The sequence below is a fragment of the Vanessa cardui genome, chromosome 30, assembly GCF_905220365.1.
Source record: "Vanessa cardui chromosome 30, ilVanCard2.1, whole genome shotgun sequence".
Lineage (NCBI taxonomy): Eukaryota > Metazoa > Arthropoda > Insecta > Lepidoptera > Nymphalidae > Vanessa > Vanessa cardui.
Genome location: NC_061152.1, coordinates 3,776,633 through 3,798,413, shown reverse-complemented (window position 1 = coordinate 3,798,413; position 21,781 = coordinate 3,776,633). Strand labels below are relative to the sequence as shown.

The 21,781-nt window shown below is 36.4% G+C and overlaps 2 protein-coding genes across 2 annotated transcripts in view; both read left to right on the top strand.

The window, feature by feature from the left end:
• LOC124542250 overlaps positions 1-11,467 on the top strand; it is a 44,290-nt gene extending 32,823 nt beyond the window's left edge. The window contains exons 19-28 of the mRNA XM_047120197.1: positions 535-766; positions 1,377-1,459; positions 2,475-2,572; positions 4,005-4,143; positions 4,851-5,040; positions 6,438-6,564; positions 7,785-7,942; positions 9,391-9,477; positions 10,634-10,742; positions 11,290-11,467. Coding sequence (XP_046976153.1) covers positions 535-766; positions 1,377-1,459; positions 2,475-2,572; positions 4,005-4,143; positions 4,851-5,040; positions 6,438-6,564; positions 7,785-7,942; positions 9,391-9,477; positions 10,634-10,742; positions 11,290-11,424 — 1,358 coding nt within the window. The 3' untranslated portion in view covers positions 11,425-11,467. The remainder of the gene's footprint in view (positions 1-534; positions 767-1,376; positions 1,460-2,474; positions 2,573-4,004; positions 4,144-4,850; positions 5,041-6,437; positions 6,565-7,784; positions 7,943-9,390; positions 9,478-10,633; positions 10,743-11,289) is intronic.
• Positions 11,468-15,543: 4,076 nt separating this feature from the next.
• On the top strand, positions 15,544-21,570 carry LOC124542125. Its single transcript, XM_047120058.1, has 2 exons — positions 15,544-15,550; positions 20,614-21,570. The coding sequence occupies exons 1-2, from the start codon at positions 15,544-15,546 to the stop codon at positions 21,555-21,557; spliced, it is 951 nt and encodes a 316-aa protein (XP_046976014.1). The 3' UTR covers positions 21,558-21,570.
• Positions 21,571-21,781: the final 211 nt, after the last annotated feature.

The window sequence follows — 21,781 nt, the reverse complement described above, 5'->3', positions numbered from 1 at the left end:
AAATTCGGCCCTATATTTTCGAACCGATATGATCTGGGAACCTTCAAGAAAAGAGCCTACTCCTTCCTTAAAGGCCGGTAACGCACCTGCAAGCCCCACGGTATTGCAAATGTCCATGGGCGGTGGTAATCACTTTTAATTAGGTGAGCCTCCTATATAACGAATAACATAAAAAAGGAGTCATTTTTATATCGGGATGTATATTAGTCGTAGTACGCGGCTTCGATCGCGTTTTAGAAATCGGTTACGAGTAGTATTAGCCCAAAACGCCGGCCTTATTTTTTTATCGCCGGAAAAACGCTTTACGCGCTGCCCCCACGTGATGGAAAGTGGGGGGGGTACTCCCCGGTTTCCTGAACGCCTTGTGCGCCCAGGTCCTCCAATACCTAGGGGGGGTTCCCAGGGTACTGAGACCCCCCTGGTCCCTGCGGCGCCAATGGGGCGGAGGGAGATGGTGCGCGTAGCGCCAACGACGGGCTTACCTAAACCTTAGGTAACCAAGTAAAACCATTTAAGAAGAAAACCTTTTTACAGAGAACTTCACCGAAATCATTGAAGAGGATATCAATGCAACAACAACGACAGCCGCCCCAAAGACAACAACAAAACGGACAACAGTGAAAACGACAAAAGCACCACCAGCGCCCAAGTGGGTCATACCAGTCACCTTCTCAGTCGGACCTCTGAACAATGGCGATGATGAGGAATTGGAAAACCTTACGAAGTTATGGAAGAACGTTACGGAAAACATACAAAATGGAACTTGGTAAGTTTGACTCAAACTTACCTTAGGAAACGATTCATTTTTTTAGGTAAGTTATGAATAACAATTAGTTACGTTTAATGAGTTTTCTTAACGTCATATTAGTAATTAGTTGCAAGCTGCGACTTCGTCCGCATTTTCGAGGTTGCTTGTCACGTGTTAGATATTAAAAAGTATTTTTATTTCTTGGAAGTCAAGCTTCATATCAAATTTCCTCCAATTCGATTTAGTGGCTTTAAAAGAGCAACATACACGAGTCACTTTCGCATTTATATTATACTAGCGACTCGCCGCGGCTTCGCACGGATGCACTGTATATATACGACTTCACATTAGAAACATCTAAAATTATCAGTGTTTCTTTGCTATATTGTTCGTGTATTATATACAAACACCTTCCTCTCGAATCACTCTATCTATTAAAATAACCACATCAAAATCCGTTGCGTAATTTTAAAGATCGAAGCATACATATTCATATCAAGGATAAGCGACTTTGTTTGCTAATGAAAAAAAGCTGTACGTTGTAAGGCATTATGTAATATATCATCAGTATTGTACCCATGCAAAGCAGGCGGCTAGTGTTTATATAATTTGTATATGTTCTTCGCAGGTATGACATAGTAAATGATACGAAACACACCTCGAGATGGTCAGAAAATGTCACTTACCTCATCTGGATGAATGACACCGAAAGTAAGTCGGACACCAGTTGTATTATTGTCTTAATTAACTTATTTATTTCATAGTTGAGTTGAATCTAATTCAAAGTCCAGTAAATAAAGATGATATAAGATCAAATTTTCTCGAAAGCTCTCGGTTTACTGAGAAAAAGTGATATAATCATTTTCTTGGAAATTTTAAGAGCTACATATTTTGATAACTACAATTTGTTCCATAATTATGATCGTTCACGATGATCACGATGTTTGACCCCGGATAACTTTCTTAGCGGTATGGATCAATGGGGACTTTTGGGATTTTGTTTGGAACCAAAACAAAAACAAAGGGAAAGTTCATCCAAAACTCCAACTTTCACCACACTCATCATCTTCATCATTTTCCGAAAGTCTTTATTCACTGGACTTAAATGTTCTTCATAATTTCAGAAGAAATAATTATGTAACTTGGTCTGATCTTGATTATTTTTGGCCTTCATTGTAGATTCGTGATTGGCGTTTAAATTTTTTTTTTTGGTATAAGTTGGTGGACGAGCATATGGGCCACCTGATGGTAAGTGGTCACCATCACCATATACAATGACGCTGTAAGAAATATTAACCATTCCTTACATCGTCAACGTGCCACCAACCTTGGGAACAAAGATGTTATGTCCTTTGTGCCTGTAGTTACACTGGCTCACTCACCCTTCTAACCGGAACACAACAATACTGAGTACTATTATTTGGCGGTAGAATAACTGATGAGTGGGTGGTACCTACCCAGACGGGTTTGCACAAAGCCCTACCACCAAGTATAATGCCGACGAAGCAGCAATGCTTCGTGTTTTTGTTGTTTTCAATTCGAAGGTATAGTGTAACTACAGCCACAAGGGACATAACATCTTAGTTCGAAGATTTGTTGGCACATTGGTGTAAGGAATGGTTAACATTTCTTCCCACTTGGTGAAAATGGGTGGCCCATGTCTTCGCCGTTCGCCTACTTATTTCATTAATAATACAATTTATATAATATATTTTACATTTCCTAGTGGTGATACCAGAGCTGGGCAAACACAAATGGGTGAGGTACAATGTTGGCGCTCGGGGTCTGTATCGCGTCGCGCCGCAGGATCGGAACGTCGGAGAGGTAAAATAATACTAGCAATTTTAGTATAATAACTTAGTACCTACATATATGTATTTTGAGAGTCGAGATGGCCCAGTGGTCAGAACGCGTGCATCTTAACCGATGATTGCGGGTTCAAACCCAGGCGAGCACCGCTGATTCATGTGCTTAATTTGTCTTTATAATTCATCTCGTGCTCAGCGATGAAGGAAAACATCGTGAGGAAACCTGCATGTGACAAATTTCATAGAAATTCTGCCATGGTGAAATATGTTCCACACCTTCTCCTCAAAGGGAGAGGAGGCCTTTAGCCCAGCAGTGGGAATTTACAGGCTGTCGTTGTATATGTATTTTATTCTTAACTTAGTATAATTAGATATATATCGAGATAGTCGCATATAAAAGAACTAAAAAAACTTTATTGTCTTCGCGTGTGTGAGCTACGCTTGACGCCGCCCTCACATCATGCCGAACGCTTGCGTTTACTTAGCGGCCAACAGTGTCTTATGTTTATTTATACACATAAATTATCAAAGTTCAATTACTTGTAAATTGTTTTTTATGAGAAATATTTACGATCGCGTCTTGGTGATAAGGCCGTCATATGGTATAACGACTAAAGGAAATGCTCTTTTAAACATAAGGACTTCTGCGCTGTTTAAAAAAAGTCTACTTGAATAAAGTATATTTTGATTCATTGATATACATATATTGAATATGAAAGTTAGCTAATCTTAAAATGATTCTCATCTGATTGATTTGTCAAATTAGACCAGTTTGACGACTTCCCACGAGGAGATCGAGCTGGCTTGCTATGCCTTAGTTCCACACTTAGAGGTGTACTGAGGAGTTCTGTTGTTTACTGTGTATAAACACGAACTGGAGCCCTAAATATATTTCCAGCCTAGCAACCTTAATAGGTTAATGTTGAAAAAACAAACAATGTAACCATGTCAAAGGATTTTATTATTGTACTAACCTTTTCGAGATCATTCAAGAATACAAGTGAACTGTGTCACACGAAAAAGAAAAAACCTATATAGCCAGTAAAGATTATTAAAGACCTAATTATTGATAAGTCATTTTGTAAGACCCGGTGCCTTATAACAATGTTTATATGAGACAACAACAACAACAACAGCCTGTAAATTCCCACTGCTGGGCTGAAGGCCTCCTCTCCCTTTGAGGTAAAGGTTTGGAACATATTCCACCACGCTGTTGGTGGAATACACATGTGGCAGAATTTCTATGAAATTTGTCACATGCAGGCTTCCTCACGATGTTTTCCTTCACCGCTGAGCACGAGATGAATTATAAAGACAAATTAAGCACATGAATCAGCGTTTCAGCCTGGGTTTGAAACCGCAGTCATCGGTTAAGATGAAAACGTTCTAACAACTGGGCCATCTCGACTCTAATAAATCTGATAAGCTAGCTGTCTCCTTCCCCGCAGTCTCCAGAGGCGGCGGCGAGGCGCGCTGCGGAGCTGTACGCGAGCGGCGCGGCAGCAGAGCGAGCTCTGCAACTGGACGATGCCTTCGTTCTCAGCCGCGCCGGCCGCCTGCCCGCCAGCGGCGCTGTCGCCGCAGCTGGTAAGTGGAACGCCTCATCATTTTAACTATCTATTTATTAACATAAGTACATATACTTTTATCTTTAATATACACTAGCGACCTGGATTCGCACTATTTTTTTCTCGTCATTATAAATGATTTTGTTAACTTTCAAAATATTACTACTTAGGCAAAAATATATTTGTATGTGAGGAGTTATTAAAATCGTCAGGTGTTCCAGACATTATTCGAAACAGACACACAGACAGACAAATATTGTAAAAAATGTTATCTTGGTATATCACACTCCTATTTTATTATATGTGTAGATAAAGATATATTAATCTATATATATTAATTTTCTTGGTGGTATGGCTTTGTGCTAGCCGGTTTGGGTAGGTACCACCCACTCATCAGTTATTCTACCGCCAAATAACAGTACTCAATATTGTTGTGTTCCGGTTTGAAGGTTGAGTGAGCCAGTGTAACTACAGGCTCAAGGAAAATAACATCTTAGTTCCCAAGGTTGGTGGCACATTGACGATGTAAGGAATAGTTAATAATTCTTACAGCGTCATTGTCTATGGGTGATGGTGACCACTTACCATCAGGTGGCCCATATGCTAGTCCGGCAACCTATACCACCAAAAAAAAAATCAAGAACTGCCTGTAGTATATGCAAGTTCCAGTATAATGATAATTATGATATTTATAAGCGTTTATTTAAATTAAATATTTGTTCCCAGCTCATCTCGCAACGGAACGCCATTGGGCGGTATGGCGTGTGGTGGTCGGGCATTTGTCCTGGTGGCGGGAACTGCTCCAAGTGGCGGCATCAGGACCACACCTTCAAAATTTGCTCAGTACCCTACCACCGCGCTTACCGCTATACACTTACCAGGAATTACAAGATCCAGGGATAAGCGAGGATCAGCTGTAAGTTTCACTTGATATTAACTACATTTAGAACACAAATAGACAATTTCTGTTTCAAATTGGCAGTTTGTCGTAAGAGCCGAGATGGCCCAGTGGTTAGAACGCGTACATCTTAACCGATGATTGCGGGTTTAAACCCAGGCAAACAACACTGAATTTTCATGTGCTTAATTTGTGAAATAAGATTAATCACGCTGACGCTAATTTTGGTAAGCATAGTCGAAGTTGGATCTAAATAGAATCAGAAACGTCAGTAGTCGAATTGGACCCCAGTTGAATTAATGTGATATTTTTCTGAATCGCGCTAACGTTTGGTTTACCGCAACATATATATAGTGTTCACGGTTCATAACCAGTCCTCTAATATCCCTACTGCTGAGGCACGGTCACATTTGAAGAATTACTGCAACCGGCGCTTGGATCTATTGTGACTCAAATTCGTGATCACAACACCTCAGCCAGACCAACATCAGCCACGAATCTGATGAAGTTCTTAGGGTCGGAGGCCATTATGCCCTCTAAGGACCGGAGTTAGAACTTTTTATAGTTCTATCTTTTAAAGTTTAGGCATCATACGCAAAATATCCATAGATATAGATTTTTCCCTTTTTTGTCCGAAAAACCCAAAATATCTTACGGAACCCTATTTTTTTTCAAAATAAAATTTAGCCTATGTTATGCGGAATTAATTTAGCTTTCGAATGGTGAAAGAATTTTTAAAATCAGTAGTTTTTGTGCCTATTCATTACAACCAAACAAACAAAGTTTTCCTCTTTATAATATTAGTGTAGATGACACGCTAAAATGACATTAAATCGTGGAGGTATATCATCATATAGGTATGTATTTTAATCCCATTCAAGGGATTACGTCATGAGCAAAGGTATGATCCTATTGGAGACACCTTCAAGACGGAGGTTTTTTGCAGACTAATCAGCTTGAGTTCAGCTGTTCAAGCTGCAAGGCTCGAAGTGCAGAAACTCTCCTCCGACTCCGGTCCAATGTAGAGGCCCATATGGAACCATAGTTCTATTAACAATGTAACTTGCTGAATGCTGTATAGACGACTAGTTCCTACCATTTTTTTCTTTTTTTTTCTCGCTGGAAAAACGCGTTACGCGCTTCCCCCACGTGCTGGAAGGTGGGAAGGTGTGTGGGACTCCCCGGTTCCTGGACGCCGAGTGCGCCCAGGTCCACCGGGTTTACCCACTAAAAAACCAGCGGTACCCTCTCCGTCTTTCGGCGGGCGCCACGGGATCGCTTACGCATGCTACCGTGACGACTAGCTCCTCCCATGGCATAAGGAGGCCTGCCTCCTTATAAGTCATCAGCGAGTACTGGCTAGTCTAACGGCCTTTCACAAATTCACCGCTAACTAAAAGTTGATTTATATCCAGGTGGTTGAGTGGAGCCTTGCTGACCGCTGGAGTGGAGTGGGGCAACGAGAACGTTACTGAACAAGCTCTGGAGCTATTCGACGCTTGGATGAACAATAATGAATCTATACCGGAAATATACCAGGAGGTGAGATTTTTCTTAATACTTTTAGGAGAGGATCATCCATTCGGTTGCAGTATAAGCTATTAAATCAAATCAAATCAATTTCATTCAAGTAAACTTCACAATGAAGCGTTTTTGAATCGTCAATAATTAAATACTACCACCGTTTCGGAAAGCAGCTTCCAGCGAGAAGAAACGGCAAGAAACTCGCATTGTTGCTCTTTTCATGTAAACATATTTACAATGCTGTTATTTATAGTAATTAGTGTCCTATGATGGAACTCGAGCCTTTCAGGCGTTTCTTTCTAAAAAGTACTCTTTTAATGAATAATATGATTTATTAATTTAGTCTTAATAATCAATTTAATTAATTACTTAAGTGGATCAAGTATCTTCAGCTGGAATAGTCTAATTGGCAGTGGCGGATTTACGAATCTGCCGCTAGTAGGCTATTAAATTTTTGCCACCCCTACTTTTATTTGCAACATTTATGATTTGTGTTCTATCGTCCTCATTACATCGGTTTTTTCCCGTTATTAGTATGATTATAAACTAGGTGATATTTCTGTCAGTTACTAGATTATTTTTCCAATCCGCTATGTAGTGACGAGTATACGGATTGCGGACGTAATGTGTATACATATAAGGGTAATATTTTTTTTCTGTAAGACAAATTTGGGCTAAATTTGCCGCCCTAGGCTGCTACTTAGTCTATTGGTAAATCCGCCACTGGTAATTAGTTATGGTAGAGGAAGGTAAACATCGCGCTTCAGTAGAGGAATATCCAACACGGCTATTGGATGTTTGTGGTATGTAAATAGTAATAACTTCTTCAACCAGCACTCGTGTACAGGATCTAAAGTGTTAGGATCATTGTGTTTATAGCCAAGCTCATTTAATATTCTATTTAGATCAGTGGTTTGTCAGTGAAATAAGTGGTGATCTTAAGACTTACAGATACGGCCAGTATCTCTAAGTCTTAAAAAAAATATAAATATCAAAAATAGAGATAAATTACAGAAGTATCGTTTGTTTTATTCACATTCATTTAGTGCGTCGAATATGTTTAAGTTGAAAATTAATTCTATTTATTTTGGATTTGGAATACTTTCAAATTAATTTTCGGCTGTGAGGCGCGAGGCTGTTTACATAGCCTATGCATAGGCATGATGCCTTATGAGGCGCTGTCAGTCGTAATGAATGAGCAGCGTTTGGTAAGCGTGGGCGTGGTGTGGTGTTCGCAGGGCGCGTTCACGGCGGGCGTGCGGCGCGGTGGCGCGGCGGAGTGGCGGCGCGTGTGGCGGGCGCTGCTCGCATCCCACGCGGCGCCGCGGCCCACACTCTCGCACGCCGCGCTCCTAGCCGCGCTCGCCGCTCCTCGAGACGACTGGCTGCTCTACCGGTGAGCACACTACACACACTCGCTATCATTCACTCATTGAATGAACTCTCCGTACATTGGATCGAAGTACATTCTCTCTGCCTGTTTCTTACAACAGTATTAAAACTGTCTGACGCATTCTTAAGCGTTTTCATTATTGTGTTGTTAATTAGGGGCGAAATGGCCCAGCGGTTAGAACGCGCATCTTAACCGATGGTTGCTCAAACCCAAGCAAGCAGGAAATATTCATGTATTTATTTGTGTTTGTGATACATCTCGTGCTAGATGAAGGATAACATCCTGAGGAAACGTGTATGTGTTTAATTTCATAGAAATTATGACACATTTGTATACCCCCAACTTGCATTGGAACTACGTGGTGAAATATGTTCCAAACCATTTCCGCAAAGGGAGAGGAGGCCTTAGCCCAGCAGTGGGAAATTTAAAGGGTATTGTTGTTTGTTGTTGTTTAATACATACCGTAATTCATTCCAACCGGGTAACTCATCACCTACCAACTCTTTTTTTCATAGGAAATAGCGATGTATAGCATAAATATCATGATATTACTATATCTTGGCTTTCGAAGATTCCTTCATGAAAATATATCACTTTTTTTTTTTCATTAAGTATATTTATTTTGAACGTTAAGAACACAATATGAAGCGAAGCATTTTTTTTCATTCATATGATTTTTTTTTATAATATCCGGTAAGGCATATGACTCTACTCCACCTGATGGTAAGTGGAAATGGAATCCAAACGGAAGAAGACTAGTACGCACAGCAAGAATGAGCTGCACTAGCACTGCACTCACCCTCACCATGCCGCCATCACCTCTTCACGTGCTTGGGTGCCTCGTTTCAAGGCACCCAGGTTATAAGTGGAGGGGAACACGGGTGCTGGTAAAGAGTTCCAGTTTTTGGCGGTGCGACAAAGCGTTGCCAAATTTCTTTGTGCGCGTTGGGATAGATGTCACAGTTAGGCGATGACATCGCGAGCCAGCACGCGTGTATCTGTGAAGGAAAGGGGTAGCCTTTGTGTTTGAAAATGTTATGCCCCATTCGCCTAATGTGTATAAAGTAAAGTAACAGCCTATAAATTTCTCACTGCTGGGCTAAGGTCTCCTCTCCCATTTAGAAGAGGGTTCGGAACATATTCCACAACGCTGTTCCAATGCGGGTTGGTGCAATACACATGTGGCAGAATTTCTATGAAATTTATCACATGCAGGTTTCCTCACGATGTTTTCCTTCACCGCCGAGCATGAGATGAATTATAATACAAATTAGGCACATATATATAGTGGTGCTTGCGTGGGTTTGAACCCGCAATCATCGGTTAAGATGCACGCGTTCTAACGACTGGGCTATCTCAGCTCATGTGTATGTCTCTTTCTTTTCCATTGATAGGTTATTCATTCATTGATTGGTGATTCATTGATTTGAATGTGGTATCGTTGCATCCAGATTCGCGTACACGGTGATGTCCAGCGAAGCACAGCGCGGCCGGGAGTGGAAGACCTGGGTTACGTCGCTGTGCCAGGGAATTTGCAAGTACGTATTGACATGTACTATGTACGCCGGTTTTCATGGGTACGCTACTCCGTGATCCCGGGTTCAATTCCCAACCGAGTCGATGTAGAAAAATTATAAGCATACAAGGTGACGCCTAAGTTTTGCTCGAGATTTAAGTGTTGTGCACAACAGTCCATAGCACAAAAAGGCATGTTCAAACTCGTATAACTTTATTCAATATAAAAGCATTACACTTTCTTATTGATGGTCAGTTGAAACACTACCACCGGTTCGGAAAAGAAAATACCCTGACTTTAGAAGAACCGGCGAAAGAAACTCAGCGTGTTTATTTTTTTTTTGTTTGTCTCATATATTATATAAACAATTTAATATGAAATGAAATAGCCCGGAGGCGATCGTTTCATTCCCAAGGTATGATGAAGGTATATCAACCATAAACCCATTAATTGTATAATAACCTTATGCACACAAGCGCTCTTTAATTCTTAAATTCGTGTAACAGATCTCATCAAAATCGGTTTAATAATTGATCCGTGAAAAAGTTACTTATATTACTTGCATTTATAATATTAGTAAAGATATTATATTAAATTATACTTTTCAATATATGTTCCCCCTAGAGCCCTTTTGCCACAAAAAGAGTTTTAATGTACCCAATTTCGTCCAGGAAGGCTTACATCCAAGTATCAATCAGGAATACATTATCCCATGTTTAAGCTTGTAGGGTAACTGACTTTATCAACTGCTCACACACCAATGCTCAAAATTTATCAAAAAAACTAAAAGCAAAATCAAAATAAACTTTATTCAAGTGGGCTTTTACAAGCACTTTTGAATCGTTATTTTACAATCAAGTGAAGCTACCACCGGTTCGGAAAGTAGATTCTACCGAGAAGAACCGGCAAAAAATTCATTTAAAAAATACAATCATATTCGTTAAATACAATTATATATGTATGTATCCTGGAGGTCAACAGGTATTAACTCCAAGCTTTTTTATCATCTACAAAATCTTGTATCGAACAATATGCATTTTTACCAATGTATTTTTTACAAACGATTTAAATTTACGAAACGGCAAAGTTAAAAATGTCTGCGGTCCTTATATTAAGACTATACAAAATTCAAATAGTCTTGATCGTTGATTGATCTTAATATCAAATATCAAAATTAGATGGCGCGGCGCTGCTGGTATTTGGAGGATATTGAACATGGCGAAACTTCCGCCTTCCGCCTTGCAAGCTGCGGCGCGGTGTCTCCATCAACCTGGAGACTATTATAGGGTAAGGATAATCCATAGAACAACAACTTTTAACTTCTATAGATTAGAATATAGTGAAAAATAGTGCTTTAAATTACAATCATAATTTATGGTTCACAATATTTCGACAGTTTACAATCTGTTTTGTCAGATTGTAATCTAACGATTTTTTTAATCTTTCAATGTTTTAATTGTTCTAGCGTTAAGTCCGCCCTTTCTACATGTTTTATTTGTGCAATAAAGAATAATAATATATATATATATATATATATATATTAGATTGTAAACTGTCGAAAGATTGTGAACCGTAAATACTGTTTACAATTTAACGCAATACTTTTTCGTAGATTACAATCTATCGAAGTAAATTTTAGATACATACATTACAAAAACTCCAACCTAACCAAATCGAAATATTATGAACTATCGAAATTGTATTGTTATTTTACTCTCAGTTATATAAACGTTCACAATATTTAGACAGATTACAATCTCACGAGATAAATTGTAATCTAACGATGTTTGTAATCTCACGGTGACATATAATTTATCTGTTAATTTTCTAACAGTTTAAGGAGTTATTCGGTGACGAGAAAGGCGCCGCGATCGCGTTAGACACGATCGCTCTGAACACGGCGTGGGTTGCCCGAGCTGATGGCGATTTACTCTCCTACTTCAATGCAGTGAACAAACAGACAGATTAAACATCATTACATATATAAATAGGACTCTCCTCCACACCTGACATTTGACAAAAAATACTGACACGTGTTTCTTTATTTATTACTAGCCGTGCACGCGTCTTTGTATTTGAATTTAACAAGAAAAGGAATATCATTGTATCCTAAGTTACTCCTTATTATATCAGTTATCTGCCAGTGAAAGGCCCATCAAAATCAGTCCAGCCGTACCAGAGTCGGAATTAGTCGTAACAAACATACAGACAGACAAAAATTGTAAAGAATGTTATTTTGGTATATGCAGCGAGTTACCGACGTAAAAATAGGTTTATACGTCATATGTTTTCTGTCAAGTGTTGGGAAGTATTAATCAAAAAAGGCACTGTACCCAGTAAAGCGGGGAAGTACAGTCTACTGTAGGTAATGATATCTTCACTCAATTGTTCATTTACATAACTCATCTTCACTTTTGTGGATACCGTTCCGAAATCAAAAATTCTGACGATTTTGTATACACAACTTATTGTAATTACATTTATCACAGATTATATTTGAAATTATTTTCAAATTGACAGTCGACGTCAGTTGTCAACTGTTAAATTGGTTTGCGAAAATCATCTCTGAATTTAAAAGAGTTGCAACGAATATTAGGTAACTCGTGATTGAAACCTTTTTGGAGCTGTTCATACTCTTAGCCAAGTTAATAACGTATTTAAAAATATCAAGAAGACTTAAGATGAGACAAGAAGTATTTAAAACTGGAAACTGTCAAACTTTCTAAAAGTTGACATTGTTGTATTCTGGTACCGAAAGAATATAAGTCTTACGCCCGAAGTGCCTTCCAATCACAAGAAGGCGACCAAATAAATAGACGTCAAATCAACGCGATGTTATTGGTCGAAATTTGAATGATGTTCTTCATTGATTGGCCAATAACAGGCGTGTTGAATGTCATATTCTAAACGTCAAAAATACATTTGACATTACGAGGTGACAGGCTAATTTTTCGCCAAAAATCCAGACAATCGATTTATATGTGATTATAATAATCGTTGCAACTCTAGTACTAAGCAATTTTTATTTCACACTTACGCCCGTTTGTAATTACAATAAGTAAATCATTTTATATTTAAATCTGACAGTTCTATTGACATATCTTCAGTGTAGCGATATATTGCCATACGATTTCATTATTTATTTAAATATATTTATTCGATACAAATATGTACTTAAACGATTAGATTTATATATGTATTATGTATAGCTGCAGTTTCTTTAAATATAAGGATGCCTTCAAGTAGTATTAATATATAGCAATGTATTATATGGAAATAACACTTGTTGTAACAACGTATAAACATATATACATCAGTTAATCACGCACTTATATAGATATATTTATTACAATTCATATAAATACCGCCTCTCTTTTGCTTATATAGTGTATCCATTATGTAGATAGAGACAGCAATATTTCAGTCAGTACCAATGACATTTCACATTAAAACAACAGTGCTGCCAATAACAAAAAAAACATCTTAGCATTGCTGCCAACTGTAGTAAATCATGTCTAATTTTTTCATACATATTTTAAATTACGAACAGCTCATTCTTCATAATATATTAAACTTAAAGTATTAGGATGTTTATGGAGCGACATTACGTGTCCTGTACGTTTCAAGTTGTGTTTAACACCCAAATCTTATATCATTGATCACGTTCTAAAATTTTAAAATAATTAGGTGGCTCTTTTGGACACAACTTTGACACAACTTAGATTTAGCATGGACAAATTCAATAAAAAACAATTTACGTCGATTAATACAACCAATAGAAACAGCTCCCTATCGCGCCACTCGACGCTATTCGTCGCTATAGATTCCCGCGTCAGTTCAACCCGAGACAGCGAGTGCGTGTAAATCGACGCGTCAAATTGACGAAAATATTAGGTCACATGATATTACAAGTTATTACGTTTGCGTAAAGATCATATTCACGAAAGAAATGAATGTTGATAATTTGAGAGAGCGTACTCAATTCGGATGTGATCGGTTTTACGAATTTTGCCGATGATACATCTAAGTTGTGTCGTACTATACATCTCCTTAATATCGAAAACCAATATCTCTACCCAATCATGGCCCCATAGGGTGACTAATATAAACGTAGTGTTGCCATAAACAATGTAGACATGTGTTTTAACATGTACTTGTAACTAGATTCTTTATGGGAATTATCTAGAAGCTTAGTTTAATTTAGTTAATAAAATGCAATTTAGTTTTAAATAAATTTAGTCAATTTTAGTATGACGTATCATGATTTATTTATGTAATATCTTCGTTAGTAATAAGTCGTAAATCATTTTTAAATCAATTCTTTTTTATCGTTCTTATTGATGTTTTAAAATAACGATCACATCACTAATCTTAGAAAGAATAATAATAAAAAAATACATTATGACTGAAATAGGTATTAATAAAAACGATGATATTTTATCTGTAGACTTGTCAAATTTGACAATTATTCTTTATAGATAATCTGTTAAGCCCATTACACAATTAAAAAAATAAGGTATAAGACATAAGGAATAAGGAACAAGGAATAAGGAATAGCACAGCAACCAAAACACAATAGGTGATAGGCTACAATATTCAACCAATCACAGCGGTTGAACACCTGCTACTAGTTGCGTGCTGCTGTTAGTTTTACGTCACTTCGTTGAAAAAATGCCCTGCGATTGGCTGGCTATAAGATATAAGAAACAAATTCCCACCGCGACGGAAATTTTATTCTTATTTCTTATTCCTTATTTTTGAATTATAAATTGATTAACGGTGCTGCCATCTCTGGATTTCGTTATTCCTTATTTCTTGTTCCTTATTCCTTATCTCTTATTTTTTTCATTGTGTAATAGACTTTACAACAACCGCTGTCTTGTAATATAGAAGTTTTGGTGAATGTCAAAACACAAATGACAATACAATCAGTGTCAAAAATGAATGAATGCTGGCTTGCCTAAATTCAGACAAGAGACAGCTAGATAAATAGTCTATAAATAAAATATCATTGTGCAAAATTTGATATGAAACAAAACACGTACTTCATTGAATTCATAGTCTAATGGAGCTTTACAAACATTCCACAGAGGTTTTATGAAAACAGTGTTCTTATAAGTGTAGAATAACCGTTCAGAATAAAAATGTACATGTCATAAAAATATTGTTCACATAAAAAGACTCTTTAAATGGTTTGGATAATATTGATTAGAGAAATGTATTAGAGGCAAAAATTAGAAAAAATGAAATTTTTGTATATTTTTTATATGATCGGAAAATTTTTATATTCTAGATTTTTCTAAAGTCTTTGTATTTAAAACGTTCCGACCAGTAGAGTATATTATATTAATCGGTTGTGCGACGCTGATCGATGTCGGTGCATTTCAATAAACTTTTTTTCGTTAGGGCAACATTTTGCTAAAATGATCGCTTTATTTTATTTAATACAAAATGTATCAGCTGTTGTAGTTGTTGCAGTAAGTTGCAGTTTTTTATATTTAATTCATAATTAAGATCTTAATATTTAACTTCCTTTTTTTATTATAGCTTGAAATTATTTTTTAAATGCAATACATATATAAAGCTCAAATGCTTTATTTGTAAATAACAATAAAAAAAATCTACTGTTTACTGTACTAAATTGTTTTTGTCTGTTATTTAAAATGACACAAGCAAAAAAATAATCGAAATAAAAAAAACCAGATGCTTTTTGTTTTGTTTTTTTATTAAGTATGTATTTTTGAATTTAGAAGATAATGAACTAAATTATATTTATATTTACATTACTGTCAGAGAATAATAGGATTATAAGTTTACAGCTGTTTTAAAACAGCGAGTTATGTTTGAGAATGTTTTTATAAGAATCGACACTATGCGCCACATTTACTTCATCATATTTAGTATCTAGTAAATTTAGTTTAGCAAACCAATTATTGTCTAAAATATAGAACATAAAATTTAAATAGTTTTTTTTTTAATGGATTATGCAGAGTTCACATCAAAAGTCTATTGAAATGTGCTGCCAGTATAAAAAAAAAATTGTACTTAGATTTTAGTTTAAAAATTGTACCAAACTTTTTATACAATTATGCCAAGTACGTAGATCTTAATTATCTGTAAATTAGATGTTTTTTTTTCATTTAGAATTGACAAGTCTGTTTTCAACCGTCGCGTTTTGGATTCCAGTCATTTAGCTCTTAAAGTGTGTAAAATAATTGTAAGTCTCTGAAGTTTTTGTATCTGCTTTTGTAATAAACTTTCCTGATGTAAATCTGTCTTTCATTAGCTAATAAATACTCACAGCGTCATCTGTTTTAATTAAACCCTGTAGATTATTGTAATGTAGGTCATTACCGTCTTTATCAAAGGCACATTACACGGGGCACATGCTAAGGGCCCCCCTCCGGTGAGGGCCTCGAATAACCAACAATTTATTTCAAACGTTTGAGCTCAAATTGATTGCTATATACAACAACAACAACAACAACACCAACAATAGCCTGTAAATTTCCCACTGCTGTGCCTCCTCCCTCTTTGAGGAGAAGGCTTGGAACACATTTTGCTGTATTCGAAATGGCCTTATTTGCAAGAAATAACATATTTACCTAAACGCGATTGACGATAGTCGATAAGTATTAAAAATAGAAAGCTCTTCTGCTCTTCATGACAGAAATAGATATGCTATAGCCATATGTTTGTACAACCAATAAGATTCCGAAAAACGAAAGTCTTATCCAGGTTTTCCTATAAATATAGGTTAATTTATCCTTCAGCTAAGGGGCAGTAACAGGGTGAAACAACACACAGTAAAGAATAGACAGGACATGTATGTTCCGGCGAAATCTAATGGGTAGCCAATTGAGACGAGAACGAAATTGTGATACGTGGTCGAATTTGCGTAATCCAAATATAAACCGAATAAAGGTATTTCGAAGTCTCTCAAGTTTATTTAATTGGTCTTCGGTTAAGTCCACAAAGCTTGTATCAGCATAATCCAAAATAGGAAAGAGTATGGTCTGTGCAAGCATGATTTTGGTAGGAATTCGAAGAAAATGTCGAAGACGACTCAAACACGAGCTAAAGCACTATATTTATATTTGGCAAATTCAATAGGACCGATTACTGCCGATTTACACAACCAACAGAAATAGCTCCCAATCGCGCCGTTCGATCCTATTCGTCGCTATAGATTCCCGCGTCAGTTCCACCCGAGAAAGCAAGTGCGTGTAAATCGACGTGTCAAATTGACGAATATATTAGGTCATATGATATCGCTAGTTATTAAGTTTGTGTAAAGATCGTATTCATATGAGAAATATATATTGATACTTTGGGACAGCGTACTTAATTCGGATGTGATCGTTTTTACGAACTTTGCCGATGCTATATCTAAGTTGTGTCGTACTTTTATTAACTTGACAATGCATTTGCTTCATCAGAGATGTGAAACTCAGTAACGATTAAGGTTAGTTGACGCAAAGACGCAAAGATCTTCCTGCTGATTTCATTCACATGGCGAGTCCAGCTAAGAGTGTTATCAAGGAAATAAAACCAGTTTTTTGACAGAATCGCAATAAGAAATGACAGTATTATCAAACATTATCGGTGGCGAGGAGGACCAACCGACTTTTGACAATTGTTTCCAGCTGCCAATAATTATGGCTTGAGATTTGCTAGGGTTGACATTTAATTATTACCAAAAGATTTACTCCACTCTCTTGAGTTGATATTGAGGTCATTATTTCTATCGTCTGTATAATCTTGTATTGAATAATATAACTCTTTAACAATTATTTTTTTGCAAATGATTTAAATTTATGATACAGCTAAGTTAAAAGTGCTCGAAGCAGACAGAAGTGAAGTCTCCTTCAAGTTCTCCACCGTTTGGCGAATCACCGGTGGTCTTAGCTTACGATTCCCACATTACGTGTTACGAAAAATTATTTAATTCACGGCGATTTCTTTGGTGGTTGTTGTGTTCTATTCCCAAGTAAGGCGTTAAGGCTAATTTACAATGCGAAAAATAAAGAGTCAAATATTGTAATCAGCATATATTATGAGTTTAAAAATGATTATTTATTAAAGAAAGTTGAAACAAATGATTAATTTCTGCAAAAATCCGTAAATAATGGTTTTTTTTAAATGTTTGTCACGTGACACATAACGCTCCTGATTGGTCGGATTGATGATGAAGTCACTTGCTTGTTAAACTCGTTTGCTTATTGTATCTGGATTATATGTACCGCAGGCAAGTGACGTCACCGACCCCATTGCAGCGCCATATTGTCCAAGTAGCATTTTCGCGCGCTATTTAAATATGGAATTTTTAATTTGATATTTTTAAGCAAATATGTACTAGAAATAAAAATCAACTTTTACTGGTTTCCTTAACCTCCACTTAATAATATAAAATGGATTTTAAAAACTAGTCAAGTAGCCTATTCTGGAATAGAAAAAAGATAACGATAAGATCGATGTAGTAGTGTAGTGACGAGTATACGGATTACGGACGTAATGTGTATACATATAAGTATAAGTTATTTTTTTATTTCTGTAAGATAATAACAAATTTCGGCTAAATTTGCCTTCCCTTTAAATCTGCCGCCCTAGGCTCCAGCCTACTTAGACTATCGTTAAATCCGCCACTGGCTTTTGTTTAGTTCAAGAGATTTGATCTTAGCAAACATTGCGTTTTAAACAAACCTCTTTATTAATGCAATTTGCTTATCAGTTCAAATTTAATTTATTTCCAATTAGGCGTTAAATGACATCTATAATTTGAGTGAGTGTTTTTTTAATTATAAGATATCATGAACTATTTGTATCATCTGGATTGTAGTTTAAATAATTATATTTATTGTATTTATATTATTAAGCTGATATTAGTTATATAGTTATTAGCCCGGTGGTTAGAACTCGTGCGTCTTAACCAATGATTGTGGGTTCTTTGGTTGCTTAATTTGTTTTTATATTTCATGTCGTTTGAAGGAAAACATCGTGAGCAAAAACCTGCATGTAACTAATAAATAATAAACAAAGGGAAAGTAAGCCTTAGCCAAGCAGTGGGAAATTTACAGGCTGTTGTTGTTGTCCATACGAGTGACGATGTACGGTACATACAATACGTACATTGGTCACTAGGAAAGTTTTAAGATTCAATAACAAATCTTTTTTGTTTTTTAAATAATTTCTTTCTATTGCAAAACATTTCTCCCTACTAGGAAACCACTCTTCAAAAATCTTCTTATACATTTCTTCTAAAACTTTCTCACGTGCCAAATTCCATGTTCAAATTAGCTGCTCATCATTGGTATACCGGCGACCTTTCAGCTTATCCTTAATAATTGGGTCAAGTCCAAAGGCGCAGGGGTTGAGGTCAGGGTTGTAGGTAGGGTACCCTAGTTGAATAAATCTAAATTGAATTAGAAAGTCTTGAGTTAATTAAATACGATGTACAGGTGCGTTATCGTGATGAAGCCACCAAATGTCCATGGATGAGTTTGGCCGAAGGTTTTTTAAAGATTGAATACTGATTCAATCTTTAAAAAACCTTCGGCCTCAACTGTGAGGCCAATAAATCATGTGTGTACCATATTTTGGTAACAGTCTACTGTTCATACCCCTTTTGCCAAAGAAAACAACTACCATTTTCCTTTTTCGGATCGAGGCTGTTTGACAGTTATCGGCTATTCCTTATCTTCAAAGATTCATACTTTGATTTTTACATCACAATAATACAGCCAAGAGTCGTCACGCTACGTGAATGCACGTGAGGTAATTTTCCACCACCAAACACAGTGAACATTTTTTGACACCAATTCTTGCTACATTTCATTTGGGCCACTGTTCACAAGGGAGTACTCATAACGTGTAAACTCTTCTTTACTTGAAGATGGTCATATAAAATTTTCCCTTTGAAACTGTACTGTTTGGGTCTGTACGACCGATAAATTGAACAATGGGATGGTGCTTCTTCGTTAATTTAAAAAAAATAATGGATGTAGGTTGATTTTTTTTATTTGTTACCCATGTCTATATGAGACGAGCTATCATTGGCAATAGTTTGAAGTTAAATCATTTGGTAGTTTTTGATATGATTAAGTACGGACAGCAAAAAAATGCTAATAACATTATATTTCATTTCATTTTTCTCTGTACTTTCACACACAAGCAAAATTTCTTATTATTAAAGTCCATGATAAATATAATCAGTAATGAGGCAGTTAATAAATTAATAATTATATTATTTAAACAGTGTTAACTTAACGTTTGATGTGTGTGTTGTATAAAAAGATCTATGAAACTACTAGAATGGTCTAGTCGAAATGTTAATTTAAAAAATATTCAACACACAGACAGATATAGATGACACATATATTACATATATGTAAGTACGAAACATATCAAGTTATAGCTGTACAACTGTTTACTGTGAAGTTTCCGAACGTGCGAATTACTTCTATAAAATAATCTAAAATGCATCTCATTTGATTATTGTCGAATTTTTAATGAATTAAAATGTCTTTTAAAATGACAGTTGAATTATTAGTGATTATTTTCAATTTTTTATTGTGTGGTGAGTTGTTTTTTTTTACTTACGTCATATAGGCCAAGTTTTTAGGGGTTTAACGCGTTCGCTGAATCATTTTTTTAATTTTTCCATTTTGTGATACGGGGCGTTTAAGACCTCGTATCAAAACTATCATAATATCGGTACGGGGCTTATTAGACCCCGTAACGTTTAAGAAACTAGAACTCGATGTGATATGATCTAAAATTATTTCTTCAATACGGTACGCCTAAGAGACCCCGTATTAAGTAGGTACACTATAGCATTCAGTTGTCAATAGGCGTCATATAAATATATTTATCACTGTCCTACAATAAATCAAATAGACGTTATGGTCTCCGCACGACAGAGACAGCTATGTTTTTCTTAGACGCACCGCATACGAGGCGTATTAGACCTCGCTTCGCATTGAATGTTTTAATCATCACGTATTAGGCATAAAATGTAATCTTTGGATTACGTATCTGCAGTTCAATCTTGCTTCATATCAAATCTAATCTAATTTGGTACATTGATTTCACCATGAAACAGCAACGGAGCTACTTTTTCCTATATTAGTATATATGTAACACATTATATTGGTTTCAGCTGAAACATCACCATCGCTTTCACACTTAAGACTAAACTTAGATGGCTACGATAATCCTCCACGATACAGCTGGCCAGTGAACGACCAAGCATTAAACAGCGATCGAATCAGACTACAACTGATTGAAAAGGCAATACATTTACTAAACACACAAAAGCAGGAGACAAAACCGAATGTCATCAATGATTGTTTTAATAGACAAGAAAGTCTGGTCAACACACTAAATTGCGTGAAGGATTTGGTTAAAAGGCACAGACGAAATCAAAACCACATCCCGAAGCATAGCAAGCATTATCAATACAATATAAAGAAAGATTTCAACGAATACGACTCAGACGAAACAGATCTGTCGAAGGCAAATCTTTACAAATCATTTAACAGCCGAAGTAATTTCTCACAAGACTACTTGGACGTTGCTGATTTATTGCGAACCGATGATCTTAATAAAGATGTCAAAGATAAAAAAATATACGTTCTCAAAAGCGCGAAACAGAAAAATAAATACGGTAGATTTGATTACGACCTATCTCGATTCAGGAAGTCCAATTCGATTGGAGTTAAGAAAAGTTTAAGATCTGATTTCAATTCTGACTACAGTGCGAGTGGCTCGCAAGAGGACGATGGGATGAGGGAAGAACCACATGGCTACAAAGAGAGAAAAGACAAATATGACATAGACAGCAGTGAAGTAAGTTCTGAAGAGATTCAAATTAAAAAATTGAAGCCTAAAAAATTTCCAAGAAAGAAAGCCATTCCAAAAAGGAAACCACAGATTCTATACATGCAAGGTCCGTCGAGATTGTACAGGGAAGACGGAAGGAGAAGATTACCGTATTTTTTTCCGAAGAGGCTCCACTGGAACGAGGATGACGTGAAGAATTTGAGGGATTACTGGATAAATGGACCGCAAGGAAAATATTCGGGATATAGAATAGCTTATTAATAAAGTATTTAATTTCTTATGTAGTTTTTCATTTCGACGTTGCTTTTCGCTCTTTTTATTCTACAACAGGATTCCAGAAAGTTTAGTCCCAAATTTAAAAGATTTTGAGTAACGCTTGTGCGAAATGTTATACAATTAGTGAGTTTGTGATTGATAGCACATCTTGGGAATGAAACGTTCGCCTCATGGCTGTTTCCATTCATATTCAATATATGTAAACAATA